At 43.9% G+C, this 14081-nt stretch overlaps 1 protein-coding gene across 1 annotated transcript in view; it reads right to left on the reverse strand.

Moving 5' to 3' along the window:
* pdgfd (platelet derived growth factor d) overlaps window positions 1-13083 on the reverse strand; it is a 48332-nt gene extending 35249 nt beyond the window's left edge. Inside the window, exon 1 of the mRNA XM_041940990.1 lies at window positions 12549-13083. Within this exon, the coding sequence (XP_041796924.1) occupies window positions 12549-12666 (118 nt within the window). The 5' untranslated portion in view covers window positions 12667-13083. The remainder of the gene's footprint in view (window positions 1-12548) is intronic.
* Window positions 13084-14081: the final 998 nt, after the last annotated feature.

Consider the following 14081-nt stretch of genomic DNA (forward strand, 5'->3'; position numbering starts at 1 on the left):
TTCAGGCTCTGCGCCTCGTCCTTTAAACTTGCGGCAGGTGCTGAAAACATTTGAAACATTTGATTCGTCGGTGTCTTTTTCTTGAGAAAACATCCTAAACTTGCAGCTTGCACCTGCTGTACTGTTTCAGAGGTTTCGTTCGGGACCCGCAAATAGTCCTTCACACACACTCAGTGACTTGATTTCTCAACTGTGCACTAGCTGTTTTAGGCTGGGCTTATAAACTACCACAGGAACAGCTGCAGCACTGAGTGGAGGAGGCAGTTAGTTAGAGTTTTTAGGTGGGCTCAGCCTATGGTGCCTTATTGCAAAGGGCCCATTGGGTTTATGTTGCAGTAAGTTGGTTGTGTCATGTAAGTGTAGCAGTGCACTTGTCTGCCTCAGCTTCCTCCCCAGCTTCATGATTATTTCCATCATCAACAATTGTTCTACCTGCCTTCTCCAGTTCTCAGAGCCCGAAGGGATTCTGTCAGCCTGCTTGTTTTGAGTGACTAAAAGACACCTAAAAAAAGATATCATGTTTACATGACATAACACAGAGAAAAGGATCAAAGGCTCACATCTGAGGGGCCGGAGCCAGCAAATGTCTGCCATTTTGCTTCATAAATAGCATAAACGATCAACTAATTGATTAATAGATTCAGCGCTGCTTGACTCCATTTCTATGCCGCAGGCAGAGCCCAGCTACTCTGTTATTTTACTCGTCCCCAAAGACTTTGTGGACGTGAGCAATTTTAAAGCAGCAGCTCTCATTGTGTTGAGTAGGCTCATGCTGAATAGATTTTAGGGTTTTGGAACAAGAGATTTTAGAGGGCGGAACACAAACAAACACATATAACAGGCTGAAGCCTCCGAAAACCACATTACAGGGGAGAAACCTGCGCTGGTGGGTCAAAGCTCCCATCAATCCGTTACTGTGTATAGGCTGGAAAATTGATACAACACATTGTCTGTCAGACTGAGGATGTTAAATTGTGTTTGCAAATCAGCCTGTTGTTACATCCATCGTTTGCTTTTATATGCATACAAGGGCTGTCAGGGACCGACTTGAATAGGTGTATACTCAAATAGACGAGGGGATGTTGAGAGTCTGCGATGGTTTCTGTTGTTTGTTCCATGACTGCCCTCTCACAAAGGCTCTGTATGAGCTTGGATCCTTTCGTCCCTATCACCCTCAGTGCTGTTTTGCGCAGGATGGTGAGCCTGCTTTTCAGCTGCACTGTTGCCAAACCATGCTGCAATTTCAGGTCCGATGATGTTCTCTAGGATTGGCCGGTAGAACGTCAACACGAGCTGGCTGCTCACTGCACACAGCCTCAGTCGCCGTAGTCTCTGCTGCAGTCTGTCGCACAGGTTATCAGTGTGTGGTATCCAGCAAAGACGCCCGTCTATGTGGATGCCTGAGTATTTGTACGAGGACACATGAATGATTGTCTGGCTTTTAATGACCACTGGCTCACGGTCTGTCACTTGCCTTGGGACCGGGACGATCTTCTGTGTTTTGGTAGCATTTAGAATGAGGTAATAAAAATAATAATAACAGAAATAATGGATTATATTGATGTAGTGCTTTATTATGATACTCAAAGCACTTCAGTGAAGCGGGAAAACTCACCTCCAACATCACCAATGTGTAGCACCCACCTGGGTGCTGTCACACTTGATAAAGATGTCTGTCTCACTGTCGTACACAGAAGGGTCCACGTCCTTGTGGGCTCAAAATCACAGAATAATCTGGAAATTTTAGAGAAAATTTTTGGGGTGTACTTCCCTGCAGCCATTAGTGTACATTGACCTTCACCTGCGTCCTATCAGCAAAAAAATAACAGAAGAGACAGAGTGCAAAATGCTGAGCTTCTTCAGTGCTGCGCTCATGCTAACAGGCAAATGGACATGCATCTAACACTGGCTCAGCTTCCTTCTCGAGCAGAGACTCTACAAACGTCTCGAAACATTCCTGGCAAGGGCTGCACCATGTTGTTGTACTCTGAGACACGCTCTGTGTATCAGGCCTCAAGTAAAAGTCAGTTCATTTGATTTTTGTTGCTCATCCAAGGTGAAAATTTGGCTCTTTTCAGGGTTCATATTAGAGACTGATTTCACTTCAAAGTTTTTTGGTGCTTGAAAATTGAAAGCCCTGCTCCATCGTTTTCTGGTGTTGCTCCCTTGCATTTGTAAGGAGTTGTTGAAGTTCTTGGGAACTACTGACAGTCCTTCCCTGTCTTGCTTCTTCCTATTTATGCCATCTTTAATTTCTTTTGTGATGTCATGTAATCAGTTGTGGTAACCGAAGCCTCATCGAGCTCTAGTGAACGAAATCACATCGGAGTACACCCACTACAGTAGACTAGACCTCTACTGCTCACATGGACAGTCAGATAAAACTCTCTGCACATGAGTGGATAAGTAGATGTTACAGGCATCAACCACCTGCACCGAGCCCGGTGCCGACCTCCTCCTCGAACTGACTGGCTGTTCACGACTGTTCTTCAGTTCTCGTTCTCATTTGTCTGTCCTTCGGTTCAGTAGTAACTTGAACTGAAAAGAGCTGCCTCCAGATTTTTGTTAACTAGCTATGATTGGGTTAAGCATCATTGCCTGGGACCTCCAAACCACTGAAACCAGCCCCCGATAACTGCCGGATAGCTGCACTAGAGAACCTTTTAATTCCCCTCACAATCCCCTAAGAGAGCCTGCAGCGCCTCGCCTGAGGGGATATCAGTGTGATTAACACACCAGCTGCAACTAGAGCCATTGTTGCACACACTGTAATAGTAAGTGTGATGTATTTTGCAGGATACTGCTCTGGCAGTGAATGGAGGCCCAACACCTTTCTGTATGACACTGCTAATGCCTTTAAAATGAATGTTTGAGATTTGTCCCTTTCAGTCTGTTTGTAAGGGGTCTGAGTTAAACTGCATTTGTAAACTAAACTGCAGGATACATCACAACCCTCTGTCGAGCTGAAAGTCTCCTGTACAGCTGAGTAGTTTTTGGAAAACCTTTAGCTTTTCATATTTTAAGCAAACGTCAAAAAGTAAATGACTTTGCTCAGTACGCTTCATTTAAGCTGTTTAAGTGGGGTTCCATCTTTGCTGTAGGTCGGAGGACCACACAGCTTCTGCACCACCATCCATCACCAAACACACGTACAAACACCATCCTTCTCTCCGCCTGTCTCCGTATCTCCACCGAACTCACACAACTGGCTCAGCAGTTTTACTGTTGAGTCACATCAGCTTTGTTTGTCGAGGACCGAGACAGAGCGCGCTCAGTTTTTTGCTCCTCTTACTATCCCTCACTCTTATTCATCAGTGTTTCTGTCGCTATCGGGCGTGCCTCCCCGCATGTTCCCAAACTCCCTCCCTCTTTCCAAACGTCCTCTCCTTCTGTGCTCTTCTTATCCCTCAGTCTCTTGTTTTTTCCCCTTTCGCTGCTTATTCAGCACACCCTCTCCCACTCCCATCTCTCTTCTGAGACGCACTCTCTATCCTTCTTTTCACACCTCTACTCCGTCTCTTTTCATATCCGTCACTCTCTCTCTCTGTTTGCCTCATTTTATCTCCCTCCTCTCTGTCTCTCTCGCTCGCTTTCTTTCATCTGCTTGTCAGCTATTTCTGTGATACTCACACGTTGGCAGGGAGATGAAAGATCTTGATACGGGATCGTGATAAAATTCACGTTGATAACGATAGTAAACATTGTATATTTTTTGCTCAGCATGGACAGATCAAACAGCCACAGCAGAAATAAATGCAGTCGGTCAGTCTACAGTTTTTAAGGCAGATAAAGCATGTTTGCACAGTTAAATGTTTGCATTATGTTATTCTATTTGTATGATAGTAAACTTGAATCTGAAGTTTAACTAATGAAGGATATTAGGATACTTTATCAAATTATACACAGTGATAAATATTGATATTGATCAAAATGGGAAACATTATTGAGATCAGTTTTTTTTTTTTTTTTTGCCATGTCACCCAGCCTTACGGGCAGGCTATGCCACCTTTCTCCTCCCCTCCTTCTGTTCTTCCTCTCTCCATTACCCTCATCTCCCCTTCAGTTAGAACTTTCCACTTGTTTATTCTCCCACGTTTTCCAGCTCTGCTCGTTAATTTCTGTGCCTCTTCCTTCTTTATTCTCTGCGTGTTCCTCATTTCATCTTTCCTCTTTCATCCATTGACCTAATCGCTCTCTTTCTCTGTTGCCCCCCCCCCGCATCCCTCCCATCCTCTCTTTCCACTAACCCTCCCCCCCCTCCGCCACCCCTCTCTCTCTCTCCGTCTCAGTTTCCTGCTCATCTGTTATCTGCATCCACTGCGCCAGTCAGATGGCTCAGCTACAAGACCGACAAGGACTAAACATCTGTCTCCCTCTCTCTTTCTTTTCAGGCTGGCTCTCTAATTCTCCTCAACAGTATACTGTGTCCTCAGCTCGGCTCAGTTTCAGAGCAGGAGCATTATTGGCTTATAAATTGAGTTAGTATAACCAAAAGGAGACAGTGCACATCACTGGAGATAAGTAAGCCTGAGGACATCACCAGAACTTTGCATTAATAAGTCACTGAAAGAGCTGTCAGTAATCACAAAGTGGATAAATTCACTCAGTTTATACAGCAATATATATATATATTTTTCCGAGTTAGGTGAGAAGATAAATATTGCTCATATTTGTCCATATTAAGATACAGCCAGCAGATGCTTAGCTTAGCTTAGCATAGCATGAAGGCTGTAAAGAGCAGGATACAGCTGGCCTGTCTCTGTAGGCAGGTAACAAAATACCATGCAGGTGCACGTGACCTCACATAAAACTGGAAGTCTGTGTTTTTAAAAGGTAGGTAAGTTCTTATCTACCTCTCAGCAAGAAGGCAAATAAGTGTGAATGTGGAACTACTGCTCTGAGTTTGCTAACGTCAGCTAACATCATTTGCTCAATATCAATGAGCCACTGGGGAGGCTGACTGAGGTGTGTGGTTAAGAGCAGGCAGATGTGCGTTATGGCCTGATCTGCTGCAAATGACATCAAAGCTACACACAGTTCACTCATATGGCACATAAAACAACACCACATATCAACAGTTTCAGGTCAGAATAAACAAAAAGCACACGTCCAGATCGATCCTCATGTCTGCCGAGTTGCAAACACTGGATTTAGCTGTGCTACATTTTGTTGCCTCTGTAGATGTTGCGGTAGTTTTACTCTTAAATCCTTCACATTGCAACTGCAGCACAAAACTTTAGAGGCATTACCCTTTTTGGAAGTCCACGTCAGGTCTTTGCTTCCCCTTATCTACAACTCATTATAATTGGCTTAATCTTAATAGGTGATAACAAGTGATGATGGCTGTTACCTGGACAAGAAATCAATGTTTTCCTGTATTAGAGGAGGCTGTATGTTTGGATAATCTTGAGGAATTTATTCCTCTTTAAACAATCACATTTGGGGCATGAGGTGAAGAAGCTTAATTATGTTTCTGCTTCAGTGAGTGTGCACGAATGTGGCCCCCCCCTCAATCTGTGAAGCTGGATTTGTCTGCAGCCTTCATGACAGAGTCATGGTCGTGCCTGCTTGTTTTACCTTTTTCTGTACACTTCAAGTTTTGATCAGATACTGAGAACAGATAATCTACTGATGTTTGGCACTGTACTCAATATACTCCAAAAATACCTTATCTTTCCCCCCTGCACTCCTCTATCAGTCCCGCTTCCTGCCGTCTCCTCCTTTATACTCTGTCCATTTGGCTTGCCGTCGGTCTTACTATCTCTCTCTCCAAGCTGACGGGGCAGAAAAGTGGAGGGACAGGTCTTTTAACTTGGCATATCTCTCTCTACACACCTTTTCCCTCTCCTCCTCCTCTGTGCCCTCTAACTCTTCTAAGCTCCCTTCTAAACTTTCCCTTCTCTCCTGTCCCCCTTTCCTCCTAAAATGGGAGCATAGCCACATATACGAGCCTGCACCTATCTCCACTCAATTTCCAAGGCATCATCTCACTCTTTGCCTCTCTAATGCTATTGCACACACACACACACACACACACACACACACACACACACACACCCGCACACACACACACACACCGCACACACACACACACACACACTCCTCTCCTGTCACACTGTCAGAGTGGTCACCACCCTATTTTCTCTGTGCAGGGGAGGAAAGACTGTCTGCCAAATGTTTAGGGGTGGGGTAACTTTGGCTCAAATGAAATGCTCAAAAGAAATGTGTGTGTGTGTGTGCATGTGTGTTTATTGGGGGATCCCCTTGCAAGGGAGATCCTGTAATTGTGTTAGCGTGTGTGTGTGTGTGTGTGTGTGTCAGCCTGGGTGGACGGGTGGGGAGTAATTTCATGTTGGGTGTCCTGAGTGTGACTCATGATTTCCAATAACCTCAGTGACTCTCCTCCCTGCTGTCGCCCTTGTGTTTAATACAGTGACACACAGACATTTGGAACCCATTGAACCCACTGACTCAAGCAGGTTGATCATCCGCCGCAAGCAAATCTATGTTTCCCTGCACCTCAAAGCACAGAGGAAGAATTCAGATAGGTCAGTTTTTTAGACTTCAGATTTATTTTATTTTTCAAATTAACTTGGATTAAGATTAGTTTCCAAGGTTGAGAATCAACTTTGTGTCTCAACGTTTAAGTCAGCATGACGAGAAGAAGTCCTCAAAGTGCTCAGAAAAAAGAAAAATTTAACAGCTTCAACTGGGTAAAGAACACCTGCTGAGGAAGACTGTGTGATAATAATCAAAAGCTCCTTGAGGTGAGATTGTTTTGTCAAATCCACTTCTCTCACCCCCACTGCAGTAGATAAAAGCACATTTTTCTCTTTTACTGCATATTTTATGTTTGGATGCTCAGGCATGTTTTAAAAGGCTGCATATTCTTTGTGTGTGTGTGTGTGTGTGTGTGCGTGCACTTGTGTGTGTGTGTGTTCAGAGGCAAGGTCACTTTGAATTCTCAGACACAGTCAAGGACCATGACATCACACTCACTGATATCACCAACGCCTCGCTGAAGAGAATGAGAGCACACACACACATTTGTGAGCGCAGCCACTCATATGGGTGCATATGGGTGAAAACTGTGTAACTTGCTTCTTTTTGTTAATGCCTCTGACTCTGTGCCCCCTTTTTAAAGCATGAATGTAGATCTTTTCAGTGCATCAACAATGGATGTTAAAACATCTGTTGGCTTACAAAGGTGGACTAAATGTATTTTCCCTGTGCAGGTGGCTTTAGTTTGTGTGAAGGTGTCGGCACGCATCTCTTGTGACACTGTTTGCCACATTATATTTGCTCGCAGAGCCAACAGGTTGAAATAGCTTTTGATTAAAAAAGAGCTGAGACAGATGGGAGGGGGCTGGGAGGCGGATGGGAAGATAAAGACAGAAATGAGAAAGGGAGAGATTGAAAGTGGAGGATCTGGAGAGATGGAGTGATATGTGGCGAGGCACAGACTGATAAGACCGCATGGAGAGAGGAAGGCGACAGATAAGAGAAGAACTATTGGAAGAAAGAAGCGGAGGAATCAGAGGGACATGCCAGGAGCCTTCAGAAAAGATTATGTAGTTCTAACACTGAATAGAAGTTCCATATATTCTCTGTTTAGCACAGTGAGCGTAGTGACTGCATGATGCAAACACTGTATGTTTGCAAGGTTGGTCTCTACAAGCAGCATCGCAGCTGTGCATGAGTGTGCGTGTGTGTGTGTAAATAATAGTTGCATAACTTAAGTTAATCTGAAAGTCAACAGGGTTAAAAAAGATAACAGCGCACTTAAATCTTCAAAGTATTTCACACATCGCCTCGCGCGTGATGTTACGCAACACCTCAGTGCGTTTTGATGTGTTTGTGCAACAGTGATTTTGCACATTCGTAGTAACCCAGGTGTGTCGTGGAACTGAACATTAAGGGAAAAAATGTTAATACACGAGGATAAAAAGGGAGTGTGGACAGAATGTCAGAATCAGAGCAGTTAAATGTACGCTGACATAGGAATTTGACTCGGTGATACATGTTTTAGCTATTCAAGTAGGGCTGATGACAGCATTGGATACATGCATCTCCACTTGCCTATAAGAAGTGAATGAATAAATAGGCCATCTAATGACAAATGCTGAACGTTTGAAGTATTACAAAACGTGGAAAATTACAAATTCATGAATTGTACCATCATGAATCGTTGTTGATTTCTTCTGACTTTTCATGATATGTGAATTTCTATTGGATTCTGAATATTTGAGGACAGAATTTCTCTGACTATGCTTCAAAGAGTAGCTCGGACATCGATGCAAGCCAATCTAGGGCTGCAACTAACAACTATTTTCATTGTTTATTAATCATTTTCTTGATTAATTGATTAGCTGGTCTATAAAAAAAATCAGAACATGAAAAACGTGAAAAACGTCCGTCAGTGTTTCCCAAAGCCCAGATAATGTCCTCAAATGTTTTTTTTTGTCCACAACCCAAAGATCTCAAGTTTACTGTCCTGAGGGGGAGTAAAGAAATTAGAGAATTTTGCTCAAACTGATGAATTGCTTTTCAGAAAGGTTGGTGATGAATTCAGTAGCTGACACCTAATCGATCAACTGTTGCACCTCTGATCCAGTCGCGCTCTTAAACTCCAGCAGGGGGCAGTCACAATTTCCCAGCCAGTGGCAAACATTTTCTCGCATCACGACACAGAGCATCGCTTAGAAAGACTCAATTTTAAAGCAAAAACTAAGAAGTACTGAGATGAGTTGACGCTCTGTATTTAAGACTAATGGTACTGTTCTTATGAGGCACACGGTCAAACGTGTGTGATCGTTTGTGTTGTTTTAGTAGTGAGTGGGATGGTAGTGTACTCTCACACTGTGTTTGTGTCAGGGTGACTGTGTCAGTATCTGACGGCTGTATGCTTGGGTTGTATCTGTGCCTGCATACACACACACACACACACACACACACACACACACACACACACACTATGATGTGTCGATCCTATATACGACATCTGCTGTTTTCAGCAGAAATGAGAGGTTATTCAGGGCAGAAAGACTAAAGAGTGTGTACTTTGTTCTGTGTGTTTACATGTGTATTTTTTTTCTACAAATACACTCTGTCCTCCCCCTGTCTCACCCCCAGTCTCACCCCCTCCAGCCTCTTAAATGCCCACACAGACACACTTCAATGGCAGGCGAAAAGAACGAGCAAAAGGCTGAACAAACACAGGAGAAAAAACCTTGGGGGGAATTCCTTGAAGTGAGCTAAGACATTCTGTCAGAGCACTCACACACACACACACACACACACATTCAAATACACAAAGGTACACACACAATGGTAAATGGATGAGTGAAAGCTGCAGAGCCCCTATCAGCTTGAGGTTCGCTCCTGCACATGGAAACACAGCTAATCAGCCCCAGTCAATCAAATAACGGAACTAAGCTCTCATATTCCACATAAGCCGACTGTAAGTGTATAAACACGCTGACACACACAAACACACACACACACACTCACACGTAAAGATAACGTGTGGGCACTTTGGAGTCTTGTAAGACTACGTGCAGTGGATTAAAGAGCTGTGCAGCATCTAACAACCCGTCTGTCTCAGCGGCAGCATCACAGCGACTCACAGTCATTGTGTAACAAAAGATCATCAATAGATCAAAGAATTCACTTTGATGGAGTCAGTCTGATTTGATATTAACCAAACATAAAGACGACTTCAGCGAGCCCTGTCCCTGAGTGAGTGTTCAAAAAAAGTTACGCCACCTCATCTTTAAAGCTCCTGTGATAGAACGATTACTCTCTGCTCTTATAGTAGCTGCTGGTGGAGGTGTGATTGATATGCTGACCCTTTGAAACTGTGCAACGCTACTCTATCTCCCGCTTGAAGTTATTATGAAGATGAAGCATGTTTTCTGGTCCCATCTGAGGGTGGAAACTTGGAGAACAACTGACTCCTAAATGGTAACAGCCATCTTTTCCTCCAAACCAATCATTTGCTGACATCATTATTACAGGGAGTTCCCAAATTCTGGATGAGTTTGACAGATGGCAAGTGTAGACAGCTCAGGGATATGTGCAACACTGAGGCGAGTTTTTCTTTTGATTTCAGTCAAACCAAACCACACAACAACCCTAAAGGACGAGTGCGTAGGATTTAGTGTCATGTAGAGGTCAGGTTACACATTGCAACCAACTGAAGACCCCTCACCTCACCCTCCGCTGTAGTGGCCGCTAAGGATGTGACAAACATGAAAGGCCCTCTCTGCAGCTAGTGTTTGGTTTGTCCATTTTGGGCTACTGTAGAAACATGGCAGACCCTACGGAGGTGTACCTGCTCCCTCTGTAAATAAAGAAAACTCATTCTAAGGTAACAAAAACACAACAATTCTTATTTTCAGGTGATTGTACACTAATGAAAACATACTTATGAATATTATATTCCATTTCTGCCAGTAGATCGCCCTAAATCCTACTTAGTGGACCTTTAAGTATGTGTTTATATAGAAAAAGTGTTTATTCAAGGCCTAGTGTGGGTTTGAAACGGATACTGAGAGGTACTCCTGCTCCAACACAAAGAAGTCTTTTTCTTTTTAATGGAGAGGTTGAAGCAAAGTGTATTTTAATGAGAGTCTGATAATATGTAGAAAATGAACAAGAATTGTTGCATTGTAAACATTGACATATGTTGCTAAAGTTGAGTGTTTAACTGTAGGAGGAAAACAAGCAAAAACACAACTCCATTAAAAGTTTGTGAAAATGAGTGAACAAGAGCCGATAAGAGATGAATGCACAGTGTGTCACTTGTGCTGTGGAGGAGCAGAAATATGTGGGGCCAGGCCCAAAAAATGTAGGGCTGCAGCGGCGGTGGCCCGTAGGACCTCCAGGACGGACCCAAAGCTCTGACACCGTGCTCGCTGCTGGTGGACGAGATACACAAGGTTTTCTGCGAATGATACACATCCAGGGCGCTCTGGAGTCTGAATATTGAGGGGAACAAATTTCTTTCAGCTTTTCTGGGGAAACCTGATGTCCTGATGCCCCCCCCCCCCCCCGTCCATTGACAGATGACCAAATGAAACGCACTGTTGAATAAAAGTTCAGGATTTCTCTGGGTTTGAACAATATTGAAAGCTGGATAATGTAAGTACACAACTTACAAAATATATAACATAGGTTGAGTTGTTTTTAGTCATTTTAATGAGGAATGCAACATATAATGGCTTCAAATGCATGTTTCACTGTAGTCTTGGTGACTTGATGACATGACATAATAAGTCAAGAGGAGATTTTCTGTTGAGCTAACATGTTGGTCTGATTAAAAACAAATAAAAACAGCCATTTATAAAGAATCAGAAATGCACGTTGGAGCTTTAGTGCTGGCTTCTTATGATCTTCTTTTTTTCTTCTCTCATCCAGCGAGAGAACAGAGACTTTTTATCCCGCTGCCGTTTTGAATCTAGACCAAACAGCATTGGTGCAGCTGTCGTCGTCGTACAGTATCAGTTTTTATTTTACAACAAGCCGTCCCTTTGTCTTCACTCCTGTCTCCCTGCTCTGTCTCACGCCGTTTAGACACACACTTGTGACTGGACCAGACCCAGCAACTGTTTTGCTTCTGACAAGCTGCGATCCATCAGTCAAACGTGTGTGGATGCCACACATTCAAGTTTAAACAACAAAACTTAGACAGTGACTTCTCAAAGCCTGTTTGGACTCTTTGCTAGGCACATGCACGGCAGACTCGGTTCATATAATGATCCGTCGTGAGCGGTTCCGTGCAGGAACAAAGCAATAATCTGAACCTCGCCAAGATACAGAGGTATTTGGTGGGGAGCAAAGGTCACTGAAATGTAGACTACTTAGTGTGTCCATGTTATTCTTCTGTTATTAGTACACACAGGAGGAGTGCGAGGTGAAACAGGCCTCGGGGGCAGTCGTCCAGGTTAGAACCTAATACAGTGGTATTTTCATGTTTCCCTGCCAAAAGCAACCCTGCAGCTGTGTGTGTGCGCGCGAGTGTGTGTGTAATCGAAGGCACTGTAGCACCGTGACTTTAGCCTCAGGGCCAAGTGAAAAGTAAGCATGGCGCACCTGCAGGAAGTTAGATAGGCAAGACGGAATCTGAAGACTTGTGAAGGAGAGATGCACCGCAGCAAAGTCCCATACATGCATGCTCCTCAATAGTAGTAGTAATAATAATAATAATAATAATAATGCTGTTTCTCTTCTCCACAGCTTTGCACCTACTTTGCATCATTTAACTTTCCTGCTTTTTCACCACTGTCTCCACCCACACAATGTCAGTAAAGTGATGTCTGTTCAGGCCAGTCATTGCAAGAAGCATATTTCCTATTTGTCATTTAAATATCTCAATGAGTTAGTGTTCCTGTCATATCAGTATAAATATACAGTGATGCATATATGCACTTTTCTAAACTTTATAATGGAAAAGTCTTCAGTAATAACACCACTTATAGAGATGAAAGAGACGCAACACACAAGCAACAAGCACAACAGCAGCAGAATTAAGTGATAAAGACACTCACCGTCTCTCCTGTTGTTGCCCCTCATCACTTTGGCGGTGGAGACCTGAGCCCGCCCGACCCCGCTCACAGTCCCCAGCAACAAAAGCATCCACATCTGGAAAACCACCGCTGCGCTCATGGTGATTCGGGAAACTCCACAACGCACGCTTCAACAGAACTTAGCAGATGTCCTCTTCACCTTGCAGTGGCTCAGGGAAATATGATTCGCTTAAAACACGCCGCGACCAAGAAGTCGTTCAAACTAACTTTCCATTGAGCAACTTCAAGCTTTCAGAGTCCAACCTGCCAAATGAGTCTCCTACGCCTGACGCCTGGCGCACACGATGTCGCGTCTGGTGCCAAACAGCCCCCAAATCCGAGTGTTTGTCTTCCCCCGAAAGTTACGCGCCCTCAGACGCCGAGAGCAAAACTCCGAAACTCCGAGGCGCAGGTGGAGGCTGATATAGCTCCGTTCACGGTCAGACGTGAGCCGAGAGGCGCCGAACTTCTTATCGCCGCGGAGTGAATAAATTCTGGCCGGTCACAGAGAAATATCCCGCATAGTTCACTAGTTTCTGTCTTACGCGTCAGCGCCGCGAAAGTCTGCGCGTCAAACTTTGCCAACTGAGCGGTGCGCGCTCACGGGGAGTGTGTGTGTGTGTGTGTGTGTGTGTGTGTGTGTGTGTGGTAGGTCAGAGAGCGAGAGAGGAAAAATACACCTAAAATGGACTTTAGTGGGGGATAAACATCTCAGATCATTACATTCACTTTAACTTATCCCAATTTCTTTTAATCTATCTATCTGTCCATCTGTCTTATGTTACTACTACTTTAAGTTAGAGTGTTGGCAAACCTTCTTTCTTCAAAGCGGACTGAGGAAATGCACCAAAAAAAAAAAGAAAAAAAAGGGAACATTTGTTGGAAAGACTCTGAGGAGAGCACAGGGAGGGTCACCGCAGCCAGGCACAGGAGAGGAAAGCAGCTCAAGAGGGGGGAAGTCTCCTGAGTTCGCTCTTGAGTGGTGGGCAGAGCGCTAAGGAAACAGCTGACATGAGCTCACTTGGATTCTGGCGACAGAAGGGAGGCCATTACCATTTATTGTGGGCCTCATGTGTAAAATTCAGTGTTGTAGGAGAACATAAGCATGGCACAGGCTCTGTCACTCGTTTTTTTTTTTTTTTAATGGAATGAAATGCCTTAATGATTACGATAATAATTAAGAATAACTGTAAACGACACCCTCCCTCTTTCTGGTCCCTCTGTGGTGTTTTTTTCCACAGATCATAAGCCATTTGAAAATAGGCTGTCACTGCCTAACACATCACAGATGACATGATTGCACTTGTTGGGGATTCTAATAAGTAAAGCCTAGAAATGGATTGCCAGGAATCATTTAATAGGCAGCTCCGTACAAGCCAAGGGCAGCCCGTTTCAGGCCAGCGTTACGTTTGAGGTAATTTTAGTAAGTAGGTTTCAGAGTGATTTATCCAGCATTGTAAAATGTTGAGGTGTTACACGCTTTATTTTGCAGCAAAACAAAGCCGTGCCATCAAC

This window comes from Chelmon rostratus, chromosome 7 (assembly GCF_017976325.1).
Source record: "Chelmon rostratus isolate fCheRos1 chromosome 7, fCheRos1.pri, whole genome shotgun sequence".
NCBI classification, from domain to species: domain Eukaryota; kingdom Metazoa; phylum Chordata; class Actinopteri; order Chaetodontiformes; family Chaetodontidae; genus Chelmon; species Chelmon rostratus.